Source organism: Nicotiana sylvestris, chromosome 9 (genome assembly GCF_000393655.2).
Source record: "Nicotiana sylvestris chromosome 9, ASM39365v2, whole genome shotgun sequence".
Lineage (NCBI taxonomy): Eukaryota > Viridiplantae > Streptophyta > Magnoliopsida > Solanales > Solanaceae > Nicotiana > Nicotiana sylvestris.
Window position 1 is genome coordinate 66,216,953 of NC_091065.1, and position 13,968 is coordinate 66,230,920.

Consider the following 13,968-nt stretch of genomic DNA (forward strand, 5'->3'; position numbering starts at 1 on the left):
AATGTGTAATGTCACGCACCAATAAAATCGTGACACGTGTCAGTACTGTTTTTCAAAGAATAAAATACTTAAATTTTCAACTCCACCCTTTAACCATCTTCTCCCTCTCATCTCTTTCTCTTCTCCGACAAAGTATCCCTTGCCGACCACAAGAAAAAATCCACCAAAAACTAAAATAATTTTTCCTTCCTCCATTATCACCACCTTATCGCTGTTGTTACCGCCATAGCTGCCACCAACGTCGTAGCTACCACCATTACCATTAATGTTCAAAACAAATCAACAAATACCACAGTCTCCCTTCTCCACACTCATTTAAAAAAAGAATCCTTTGTTTGAAAACGAGAATTCCAACAGCAATTGAAGAGGAAAATACTTTAAATGTTTGTTATGATTCTTTTTATACATGGGAAGAAACATAATATTAAGCTAGATTATAACTTCAAATGCAAAACCCACTTTAAATTGGCTTTAAATGTTATAGTGAGAGTTTGCCGGAAGGTGATTTGCGGAAGAAATGTAAAATAATTTTTTTGTGTGTGTATGGGGGGGGGGGGGAGAGGGGGAAGTGGGAGGATGGATCTTAGCTGGGATGACAAGGAACAAAAAAGAGGAACAAAAAAGAAAGCCAAATCTGGTTTCCCCTTTTCTAGTTTCTTTTTACTATCATATTAAGAAAAGATATAAAGAAAAAAATTATGACATGTGGCATTTAATTAAGGATCTCAATAAGATTTTAGAGGTTATACGCGCACAATGTTTTAGTTAAACACGCGCATGCCATCTGGAAAAAATGGTGTGTCTTAGACTCACTTTTGAAAGATTGAATGTGTAAGATGATTTTGCCGTCAAAAAATGTGTAAGGGAGATTTGGTTCATAGTTCAGGTGGTAATATATGTATTTTGCCTAATACAAATAACATTAATAACTTCCTCAAGAATTACAAGCTACATTCTTGATTTCAACTTCCTCAAACAGAGGAACTAAAACCCTTCAAGACTTGAGACAAATAACTAATAATTCAATTGCTAATTAAAACAATTAAGATGCAGTTAAATTGAGATAAAATGGAAATCCTGTATCTGGTAGCCATTCTTTTCCTTCAATAAAATTCCCCACAGTAAATTGACTGGCCTCAGCAGAATTATTGATAACCCTGTAACCAGACCAATTCACTCTAGCACTTGTATTAGAACCAGGTCCTCTGTTCATATACTCTCCATAGTAAAGTGTATCCAATGCAAATGTACCATTCCATTCTAAATATCCAGCAGGTTCAATTAAGCTACCAATATGTGTTAGCATAATAACTGTCCTTGAATATTCTTTCCAGGGTCGACCAATGTAATTCTTGAACGATGATTGTACTGGAATTAAATCTGCAGCTGCTGCAATTTTGCTGTTCAAGATTGAAATTCCAGTGTTCTGGTTTGGATCTTCTCTTCCTTGAGCAGTAAATATGTTCTTTTGGTTCTCGTTTGGTTTACGAGCATATAAGCTGCAGTTCTGGAACACAACTGCTGCATTACCAAAAATGAAGTCGACAGTCCCATAAACATCACAATCGCGATAAAATTGTCGTAGGGAATGGACGTAGAGAGTATCTTGGTATGCCACAAAGCTGCATTGATAGAAGGCTGAGAGATCTGAGCCACTTCTAACTGCCACTGCTTGGTGCTTGCTTGGTCCAGCAAAGTTTTCAAATGTGATGCCCTTTGCTATAAATCCATTTCCCACCACGGCTGCAGTAAAAATAAAAAGTTTTAGCTTCTATGCACTAATAGTATAAAGAAAATTATATACTACCAAGTCACATAAAACATAACTATAGGTAACCATAAAAAAAGTGAAATTACTAACCCGAAGATAAGGTAGATTATCTCCAACAACTAGTTAAACAGTAAATAGTTTTCTCACCACGACTGCAGTAGAAGCTAAAAAATTTAATTTCTATGCACTAATACGGTAAAAAGAAAAATTACAAACCACCTAAGAGATAAATATAGTTAATTATCTATAATAAGCAAGATTAGTATCACAGAAGATAAGGTAGATTACCGTCTACAACATGTTATAATATGCTATATTAAGTTCTTTATACAGTCACAGAATATAAGATAGAGTTAAAGACCAAAAGAAAAAAAATCATTTTTTTAAAGTATTCTTGAAAATTTTATAATTAACACATTAGGAGGAACGAGACAAATGTGTTTGACAGAAAATCCAGGAACCAAACTAGTTTAAGAGTTTTTCCGTGGGACACGGTAACGAATAGATGGCTAGAAGGGTCCTACTAAATAAGATCACCGGCCAGCATGTTGACTAATTATTTTAGCCCTTTAAAATTAGAAAACAGAGTTTCTTTTCAATTTTGTATTTGGACAACTTTATAGTGGTCAACAGTGACAGGACGAAAAAAGCAAAGAGAAAAGGAAACAAAGAAACTTTTTTCATACATCCAGAGGGCCTCCCTTTTTGTCTTATGCATGTAAATGAAAATATTTTTAAATACAGTGTCTGCCAATAGCAGCTTGAATTGCATGCAAACAGAGAAAGTCTTTTAAAACGCCACTGGACATGTTCAACTAGCTGAGTGCGTTTGGAAACAAGCTTTAATGGGATAGCTAGGCCACAAAACCATCATATATGGTGCCGCCTTTTTTGGCAATAAGGAAGAGCAGGGACCATGAAAATCATTTGCTAGCTTGATGAAAAAAGACCCTTCTCTGTTTGCATGCAAATGTGCAATTCAAACATACAAGTAATAGGAGTACTACTTTTTCTTCGTATTATTTGCAAAATTAAGTAAACTTTTGGGTCGACAAACAGTGGCACCCAAGGGGTATCAACCGACGCCCTTCATTGGAAAATTACACTGTTTAGCTCAGTAAGTTTTTTTAAAAATATGTATATATACTATATAATGACACCCCTTAACTTTTTGATGAGTTCGTTTCTTTATATTTTGACTCCCCTTAATAAAAATTTTGACTCCGTCGGTGTCAGACAAATGTAGCAGAATTTCAGGGTGTCATACTATAATATAGTAGTGGTTTAGGTTTATAAGTGTATCATTTTCAAGATTCTCAAGCTTTAATTGTAGGAAATTTTCTCTAGGATGGCGCATTGGCATTGGAAATGAAACTCAATGTCAATGCATAATATGTGCTTGAAGCTCCAAGATCTTCGCTTAAAATCGGCAAGGCAAAAACCTCCAACAGCATTGAACCCCATCACTTTTTACTGGTAGCAGATTAAAACTTAAAACCTCTAAAGGTATATATGACTAGCTAGCGTTCTAGGTTAACGTTAGAAGTAGTATTTAATTAAGAGAAACATATACTTCATCTTCCCATTTTGTGTGGCATATTTCTTTTTTTAATTTTGTCCAAAAAAGAATAATATCTTCTTATATTTAGAAATAATTCAACTATTATTTTTTTATTTTATCTTTAATGAATTAATTTAAAAACACATAAATATTTATAACTTGTTTTAAACTATAAATTTAGAAAAACTTTTCTAACTCTGTGCAAGTTAAACACCGTCAAATAAAATGGAATAGGAGGAGTGTCATATTGGCCTCTTTTCTCCTAACTGTGTGCGCATTTAAGTGTAGTATATTTTCCCCCAGTGTCTTTTAGATATGATTTCCCCAAATTTAGGCCTCTGTATATTAAGATAGATTGAAGCCGACAATCACGACGGATTAGTGGATAGATGATAAATTGTCCAATTTCCACACACAGTCACTTTAATTGCTGTACTCCAAAATGTTCACCAGGACATCATTGTTCATTTTATGATGCTCAAAATGCATTTTCCTTTTTCTTCCCACCGACACTATCAAATCAACTTCCATACCCTTTATTATGCCTACCATGAGGAATATATTATGCCACTTTTTCAATGGTTACACATCGATCGTCTACTGTGACTTTAATTTCTCGAAAACTTTTAGCTGTAAGTTTTACGAATGCAGATCGCCATTTTAAGGAGTATCTTATTCGGTTGATTTTGAATGCAGACTTTCGGATAGACAACCTTGAGAAATGAGTACCATTGACTTTTAAAAGAAAATCACTGGTTTAATTGTACAAGGCTTCAACTTATGATGCAATACACATAAGTTTCCTCCACTTAGCTTAATATAACGATATAAAAGTATTTACACAATTAATATTAAAAGCTAACAGCAACTAAGCATATGACTATGCATGTTACGCTAAATGTACACTGCCTATGGACGAAACTAAAACTAATTAAGAAAAAAAATAGCCTAGTCTAAACTATTGCAGAAAATGTACTTATGATGATATAGTAATAAACAGTATTATGAGCTATAAAGGTATAGATTATTATTTTCCAATACATACAAAAGTAAGATTTGAAGCGTTAGATTTAAATATCTAGAACACGTGACACTACAGCGAACGCGTCAACATCGAGATCTCGAGCATCTGCTCACGGGGACCATCTGGCTTAGTCAAAATGAGAGACCACTACTTTTCTTAACTTTTTTTTTCCATTATTGCACTTTTTATGTAAAACTGTCGTACTCTAATATTGCATGACAAAGAATTGGAAGATTTTGATTAAACGAACTTACAACAGAGATCTTAATGATAAGCGTTTCAAAATACTCCCTGCGCCCTAATGTAAGCGTTTCATTAGAGTAAGCAAAGTTTTTTTTTGTTTCTCACCCGGAGTTCGTTACCTACATTGAAGCCCGACTATATCCGGATTCGCGTCGCATAGGACCCTATTCAGAGGAAAACACTCTCTACCAAGGATTGTTCCATACTTAGGACTCGAAACCGAGACCTCTGATTATCGCCATCCGCTGCACCGCATCCTTTGGTGGTAGAGTAAGCAAAGTTACTAAGATAAAACTTGATATTTTTTAAATTAAAGTAAAAATAGGTTCCAAAGTATATTTTTGATAATATGTACTGTTAAGATGTAATTAACTAAATAATATATTTTCTTTAATAGCTTAAACTTTTAAATTAGATTGTTACACATTTCAATATGATAGCAAAATAGAGAGATTCTGGGTTCAGGGTCTGACATCCAAAATGGTAACATGTTATAATTTTCAAGTTACTAATTAAGTTATCTCTAATTATATATTATCTTTTACATAACATGATAATTTTAAATAATTTTTCCAGCATCATCATATTTAAAGTTAAAACTATATTCAAATTTATTGAGATGATCTGTTATACTTCTAGAAGAAATACTGATATAGTAAAGGTTATAGAGTATTTGTCTCATCTTCTAATACTTAAAAAGTAAGCTATGTCAGTATTTAATTAACCAAATCTATCACCTGAAAAAACCAATTTACCAAAGCAAACAAAAATAAAGCAGAAGATAACTCCAACAGAGAATTAATTAAAGTAAAACTTGGAACTCACCGACGGTAGCAGATCGGAAAGTAGTCCATCCATCGACGACACTGCGATTACCCTTTATTAACGTTTTTCCGATCCCATCTCCGAGGAACATTATCATAGGCTTCCTCCTCACCACCTCAATATATTCATAATACGCTCCCGCCTTAATGTGAATAACAAATCTTGTCCTACTCGCATTAGGAGCTGCACTTAATGCCTCGTTAATTGTACTAAAATTACCACTACCATCTTTAGCTACCACTAAATCAATCTTGGTCTCATTAATTGGAGCTTGCAAAAGTGCTCTGTCTCTTTTCTTAAGCCATTTTGGGAACCCATTTTTTACAGCACCGTACTCAGGGTAAATTTCTTGAGATTTTGAAGAAGCAAATGATGATTTCTTCATTTTCTTGAGCATTGCTAGACAATTACTAACATGGTGAGCAATTGTATGTAGATTATGCTGAACGTAACGTCTTAAATTTTTCTTACAACGCGCAAGGCCGTCAAGGCAAGTGGCCTGATTTGTCATTGCAGCACTAAGAAGAGTTTGTAAGTCATTGTAATTTTGTGAAGGAGATTTTTTAGGGTGGAGATCAGAGAGAGTTGTTTTGAGCTCAATGATAGTGTTATCTAAGAGCTGAACACAATCTTCTAAAGCTCGTTTTTCGTATGGTTCAAGTCGGGGGAGATCCTCACGAATTTCAGTACAGTTTTTGGCAGAGGCTTTTACCTCAGCAACTGTGACATTTATAGTTGAAGAGATGATTTGGGAAATGGATTTTTGGGCAAGATCTGGGATTAGGGAAAGAGTAGAGACGCAGAGTTTTGGGTAACGTGTGTCTTGACAATGGGAATGAGCTATTTGGATGTTTTTGTGAACGTGAATATGTGGGGTTGTTTGGACTGTTTTTGAAGATGATTTTGGGTTGTTTGAGAGACCGAAGAATGTGACAGATACAATGGCTGAAAGAGCGAAGAGAGTGAGGAGAAGTGGAGTTTTTCGTCTGAGATTGTACATTATGGAAACAGAAAGAGTTGCAAAGCAAATTAGCAAGTTCAAAATTTCGTGTAGGAAACTAAATTAAAGAAACAGCTCTCTTATATATATATTGTGTGCGGAGGAAGATGACACGGGACATCTACAAATTTGGTTCCTGGTACTTCTGGTTTAGAATAAAAAAGGGACATGTTAGGTTTTCAAATAACACTGTTCCTCTTAAACTTCTTCTTCTAGCTAAGGGATACCAAGAAAAAACTTCACAGCGACAGTTAATAAAAACTTGTAATTTAAACTGTTATACTGAGTTCTATTTATTTTAAGTTACTATATGTAATTACTTTTTAAGTCACTTGATTATGTAAATAATTTTTATATCGGCAATGCTAGAACATAAATTCATTCCATTGATATTTTTTATTATCGTTTGAATGACTTTGATGGTATAGAAAATGTCAATACATAAAATGATTTTCAAAGGTTTTACTGACAGAAAACTACTCGTAATGCAAATAATTAAAAAAGCATTTTTTTTTCTAGAAAAGCACACACTGATTTCGAATCCGGACGCCCATATCTAGATTCCAGGAAGGTGACGAATGTAAATGACAGTTATGAGGGTTACCTTTTTAAATTTACTCCCTATCAAACAAATAAAATAGAATGGACAAAAAAACAAAAAAGTTTCCTCTTTACTTTTGCATCTCACAGATTGGTGGCATAGACACTGGACTCAAAAAGAAAGAGACTGGTCTTAACTCATGATCCAATGGAGCCGTGCCATATTATTAGTAGTTTGTTAGTCTAAGTGTTTCAAAATCGTCGAGGACTTGTCGCTTGAGTGCCGCACCGACGGATCAAGAATTTCTAGATATGGGTGCATCACTAAAAAGAGAAAAAAATAATATTAAGTAGGAATTGATATTTGTTCCTTTGGGTAAATAATTCAATATTCAACTAAGTGCACCATTCAACCTTTTTGGTGTCTGAGACAAACAGATAATATTAAACCAATTTTGAAAAATACATACATAAAATATCTAGCTTGATGAAAAGATCATAGGTTCACATTGTATTGGTCTAAATTTGCCGACTTGATAAGGGTAGATAAATAGGGTCGAGTACGGGATCGACCATGGCATAATATCGAGGAGTCGTCCTCAGAAAGATTATTGCCAAGGACGAGCAACTGGAGTAAAGAAGTAACGGTAGGATAGGTTTAGAAATGGATACAAGGAATATACCTTTGAATATTCTTTATGTTGTACTTTTTAGAGTTTCTTGGGAATATCCCTTATAAATAGGAAGAGATAGAGAACAAAAGGGGGATCTTCACTTTTTGATAAGAGCATAGTGTAAAGGGTTGACTATAAAGAATATACGAAAGTTATCTTATTCATTGACGACACTGCTCAAACATATGTTATTCAATCTATGCTTGTAAGATCCAAGGATTCCTTATTCATATTCACGTCCCATCCTTCCACGTTGTTGTCAAGTGGAAGAATCATCCAAGTCACATAATATTTGGGTGACAAATTTCCTCTTATTACATTTATTATTATTGTCTACATTTTTTGCATGTTCTTATTATTGTAACATTCATTGGCAATCATTGAGCTCACATACGATATTCATTATTCTTAAACATTATCCGTACCGTTGATATCCTTCAATATTAGATCTAGAATTTATTATATTTAACTAAGATTCATCATTTATTTTATCATTAATTAATTTAGCAAAAAGCTTGACGTTTTTTGGTCAAACACACGTGCCCCATAAGCTAGGTTATAAATCTGTCCTGGTTGATTGGAATGAGTTATGGCCTCAACATAACATTAGGATATCAAAACTACAGTCTACAACTATTACCATTTTAATTTTGTTCATTCTCTTCGCTTATTTGAGTTTGAATTTTGAACTGATGTCGATGAGTTTGTTTATTGATAGCTCATGCGTAGCAATAATTAATGGGTTTAGATTAGCTCCGGTAAATAACTATTCAGTATTCTTCAATGGCCTCTTTAATTTTTGCCACGTGTACACTTAAAAACGAAAGGTCCAAATTGCATCTCCTCTTACTTCCGTTTTCTTTCAACGGGATCGGAGACGTTTCAACCTCTCTTTAAACAATCCTTAAATAATTCCATGGCTTGAAAATTTTTCGTTTCTGCTCTATTACCATCTTAAACCCTTTTTAATATATTATTGAAAGTTGAAACCCATAGTTACCCTTGCTTACATAAGCTTTACTTTGCTTCTCCATTGTAGTCTTCTCTAGGTGTTAGTTCAAAACGTTTTTCCAATATCACCTTTCTATTTGTCTTTTCCTGAATTTTTCAAGGATAATAAATTTAAACTCTTAACTTGATCCTACGTGCATTTACGGGTTTGCTCCAAGGTAAAAGTACTATGGATGCTGAAAGTTCTGCTTTTCTGACTTGGAGGTAGGGAATAGGGGGAGGTTGTAGTCTATTTGGCACTGCAATTGTGGCTTGATCCTAAAAGAGATGTATTACTTAGGCATAAAATGAGTTTTCAGTAGTAGGTATGTTGGAAAAGCCAATATTCAAGAAAGAAGACGGATGCAATTTGGACCTTTCGATTTTAAGTGTACACGTGGCAAAAATCAAAGAGGCCATTGAAGAATACTGGAGGATTGTTTACTGAAGCTGATCCAATCTAAAATATCATTTATCTTTCCTTAAATGGAATACTGAAGGGTTATTTAGCTCTTCATCTTTCTTCATCAGCTCATCATCTTTCTGTTTAAGCCCATCACGAAGTGCATGAAATTCGCCATCTAAGGAAGTTGGCCATCGTTCAGTGCTTAGTACGGTATTCCTTGTACTTGGAGGTCATCTTCTTGAAAATGGTCGTCATCCGCTCCTCCCGCCGGTCATGCTCGATCTCCATGATAAGAGTCTAACAAGCAAAAAAAGAGGAGTCGATGTGAGAAAATTACACGTAAAACAAATCCTAACATAAAAAAGAGCACTTACTCGTAGAGCCATGCCGGATATGCCCAACGATAAATCCGCATCGTTCATCGCCTGTAGCGCATTGTTCTCAGAAGCTGCGCACAGGGGAGCAAAGGCAGGAACCGCCCGTTCTGAGTTGGCCAAAAGGTCGTAGTCCACGGGAATGACTATGTGCTGGTTGGGACCCTCCGTCCTTATCTCCACACGGGTGTTCCTCTCTAGGAAGGCCCGTACCTCCTCAGGGTCGATATCCGAGCCAGAGTCGTCATCTCTCGCAGGAACTGCTCCATTTCCCCCAGCCGTCAATGATACACCACCTTTTACGACCCGTTTAAGCTCTCCGTTACCACGAACCCCCTCAACCCCAAAGGGCCTCCTCTCCATATGGCACCTATCGTTAAAACGGTCTCTACATCTGGTGTAAGCGCAAATTCCGCTTCCAAAGCGATGAATTTTTCCGGTTTGAAGTCAACGGCAATGGCTTTCCCGATTTCCACCCTTCGCATTTTCCTCGACGGTGACTCTTCGCCGTCAGATGGATCGTCTACAAGATGATAGATGGGTTAGGAAGAGATCTCATCCCGCAAGGCAGCAGTTTGAGGGGCGGAGTCCCTCATCGACGGAACTTGAGTCTAACTTCCTCGAGCAGAATCAGCCAAGGCAAATTGCATTTCAGCTGACGCGATAACTTGGCGAAACGCAGGCACTGGAGCTTTCTTCTTGGAAACTCGCTGATCTAGCACCAAAGGGAGGTCGCATCAAAGAGAAATGGTAAACAACAATAAACTGAAGTAGAAACAACACTTACTGGATGGGATCTTGGGTCCAAAACGCTTGTGAAAGGACGCCTAATCACGAATTCCCACGGTGTGGGGTATCACGCGAGCCACCCAATATTCAATATCGAAGACGGGAGAAGGTGCACACCTCTCAACTAAAAAATAAAGAAGCCGCGAGTGAGCTAAAAATGAAAGAAAACAACGAGCATACGGTAAGATACTTACGATTATAGTTCCATTGCTCGGGAAACCCAGTAGGGTCCGCCACCAGGTGCTCGGTCTTGATGAAGATGTACTTTTGCCAAAACCGTTGATTCGTCTTATTGTCCTTCCCGTCCACCAATCCTCTGGTCCTACGATGTCGTAGGTGTATCAAAGTACCTCTAAAACGCTAGGCGAAAATAAATGCAGCAGGTGGCGAATGTCGACCTCACAGCTGGCCAATAGGAGAAATTTATACAAATCAGGGGAGAGTTGCACCGGGTAGACATTGTAAAATCGATAAAACTCCTCTGCCAATGGGAGGAGAGGAAGAGAATAACCAATTAAGAACGGATAGACGTAGAAAGCACAATATCCGGGTCGATGAACCTCTACGATGTCGTTTCCGGCCGGAACAATTTCGTCGTGAGGAGGAATGCGATATTTAGACCGGAGGCCGTCTATGTAAGGCGTTCCCGTCTCAAAAAGCTTCTGAATAAGAGCAGGAGCGGGTTCCTTTGGGAAGTCATGTCTAACTAAAGGGTTCTTGGTGACTATCTCTTCCACGGTGGGGAAGCTTTCTTCCTCTTCAGCCATGAATTCCTCACCACCGGGAGGAAGGCCCACCGATAATGGAGTGGCATCGGAAACCTCATCATAAATATGAGGGGAGTTGGACATATTTCCGTAGTGAAACATATGCAACAAAATATGAAGAAGATATTGACTGGGTAAGAAGTCAGGGATTAGAATTGAAGAAGTCATTGCCTACATTTATTGCATGTTCTTATTATTGTAACATTCATTGGCAATCATTGAGCTCACATCCGATATTAATTATTCTTAAATATTATCCGTACCGCTGATATCGTTAAATATTAGATCTAGAATTTATTATATTTAACTAAGATTCATCCTCTATTTTATTATTAATTATTTTAGCAAACAATTTGGCGTCGTCTGTGGGGGAGATTTTAGTTAAAATTTTAGTTTTTTCTAGATCATAAAAAAGGACAGCCTTCTTTTCCTACTTTGCACGAACTAACAATGACAAGAAAAGGAGATGAAAGACAGAAAGCAGTAGTGGGTGTCACTACCAACATCTTAAACACCATCAACGAGGATGATAGAGAAGACGATGAGAATGTGACGCCAAGTGCTACACCCAGGCGGAGTGATTCACCTCCCCCTCATAGAAGTGTAACCGCTTCACGCGAAAGGGGAGCTTCCATATCCACAGCTCATGAAGCGCCACCAGCGGTGAAAAAATTACTGGAGGAATGGCTGACAAGTACTCTAAATAACATACTCGACAAACCCGTTCAAAGGGCGAATAGAAATGTCGCGCAAGCAGATACCACAGCAACCACCGGCGAACAACCCGCTCCCCCAACAAGTAACGCTCACACCGTTGTTGATGCAGGTAATGATGCACTTGCATCCATTCTAAAGAAAATGGAAGAAATGGAAAACGAGAACAAAGTACTCCGCGACTAGATGAGTGAACATCAAGAAAGGGTCGACAAGATACCGGGTGCCCCAAAACTGCTACCAAAATGGGATGTTGGCCGATTCATCAAACAACCAAATTGCGGGGAGGAAGCCCCGCATGCCATACCCAAGACCTTCAAAATGCCACTGTATTTGAAGACATACGACGACACCACAGACCCTGAAGATCACATCATTCATTAAGTTACTCTAGTAAAAGGCAACGACCTTTCAAAGGAGCAGGTACCATCAGTGTTACTAAAGAAGTTCGGCAAGACCCTAACAGGGGGGCCTTAACCTGGTACTCATAATTACCAGCACGTTCAATAATAACATTCGAAGAAGTGGCTGACAAGTTCGTTACCACCCACGCCGGAGCTAAAAAGGTGGAGGCCAATGTGAATGATAAATTCGTTGTTAGGCAATCGCCCGGCGAGGGACTCAGAGACTTCCTCTCTCGGTTAAATAGGGTAAGAATGAGCTTACCAAATATATCAGAAGGGATGGCGGTGGTAGCTTTCCAAAATAGGTTGAGCAGGAATGGGTCGAGAGAGACCAGAAAGTTATTAAGCAGGCTCATAAAATACCCTCCCACCACTTGGGAAGAAATCCACAATGCCTACTGCGCCGAGGTAAGAGCAGATGAGGATAACCTTAACGATCCAACCCAACGGTTAATGTCGGTCCAGACAGAGTCGAGGAAAGACCGTCGTAATGACAGTCGAAGAGATCAATCAGGTCCATGACTCAACCGAGACAGGCATCAACCCTATGTCAGAACAGCCATCCCAACATCTCCTCGACAAGCGAAAGGGTCGTCCAGGCCACATACAGGAACTCAGCGAAATGAAAGAGGTATGTCTCCACTCTTATCTACTCATAATTTTTGTGTTTCCCTTTCAGAAATAGTGTACGCACTAGAGAAGCTTGGCACAAAGGTGAAGTGGCCACAAAAAATGAAGTTCGACCCAAGTACCCCGAAAGTCGAACGTCCTCTGTGAATTTCACTAGGAGTGGGGTCACAAAATCGAGGACTGCATAACCCTACAATAAGAAGTAGTGAACATGTTGAACCAAGGGCACCTGAGGGAGCTGATGAGCGACCGAGGACGAGCCAACTTCGGCTGCGGACGAGAACAACACCAAGGCCCTCCAAAGCCACCCTTCCCCGCCCGCACCATCCAAATGACCATCAGCGGAGGTGATGAAGCAGAAATCAACCATGTGAAGTTTACCACCACACATAAACAGAAGCGGTCAATCACCCACGAATGGTATGATGACCTCGAAGACAATATCTTCTTCGATAAGTCAGATATCCACGATTTGATTTTTTCTCACTTCGATGCTCTTGTCATTACATTATATATTTTGAATACTAATGTAAAAAGAATAATGGTAGACGAAGGAAGAGGCGCGTGTATTATCCACCCTCGAGCTCTCATTCAAATGAAACTCGAGGACAAGATAGTACAACATTGCATAACACAAACAGGTTTTAACAATGCAGTTGAGCGAACCTCAGGGGAGATAACGTTACCCGTTCTGGCCGGTGACATCACCCTAGAAACGACATTCCATGTCGTGAACCATGACACAACTTACAATGCCATCATAGGGCGACCATGGATACATGCCATGAGGGCTATCCCGTCCAGCCTGTATTAAGTAATCAGGTTCCCTACTCCATGGGGGATATTCAGCATCCGAGACAAACAATGCACAACCCAAGAATGCTATCTCATCGCTCAAGATTGTACATACACTCAACAGTTAAAGGGAACAGACTTAGAAGCGTAGAAATTACCAAAGTCGGGGGCCGAACCCAACGCACAAAAAGACGTCATCAGGGCCCCGACATCATAAAAGTCGCATGGTCAATGGTAGAAGACCTCAATCCCATTCAACTAGACAACAACAAAAAGGCTTACATCGGCCATAAACTATCAGAACCAAGTAAATTTCATAAATTTTTAATTGACAACGCTGATTTGTTTGCTTTATCCCATACAGATATTCCAGGTATCTCAAAGGACGTTGTCATACACAAGTTGAATATCAATCCACTCTACCACCAAATGCAGCAAGTAAGAAGAAAATTCAACGCCAC

At 38.1% G+C, this 13,968-nt stretch overlaps 1 protein-coding gene across 1 annotated transcript; it reads right to left on the reverse strand.

The window, feature by feature from the left end:
- Positions 1 to 887: 887 nt before the first annotated feature.
- Positions 888 to 6,506, reverse strand: LOC104217188 (pectinesterase-like). Its single transcript, XM_009767366.2, has 2 exons — positions 5,425 to 6,506; positions 888 to 1,743 (listed from the first exon to the last, which is right to left on the reverse strand). The coding sequence occupies exons 1-2, from the start codon at positions 6,422 to 6,424 to the stop codon at positions 1,043 to 1,045; spliced, it is 1,701 nt and encodes a 566-aa protein (XP_009765668.1). The 5' UTR covers positions 6,425 to 6,506; the 3' UTR covers positions 888 to 1,042.
- Between the last annotated feature and the right edge of the window lie 7,462 nt (positions 6,507 to 13,968).

Excerpts from the sequence above, each read along its gene's own strand:
- LOC104217188 (XM_009767366.2), bottom strand. The coding sequence starts at position 6,424 with ATGTACAATCTCAGACGAAAAACTCCACTTCTCCTCACTCTCTTCGCT. Across the intron at positions 1,744-5,424 it reads TTTCCGATCTGCTACCGTCG|CCGTGGTGGGAAATGGATTT; the intron begins GTGAGTTCCAAG and ends TTTTTACTGCAG.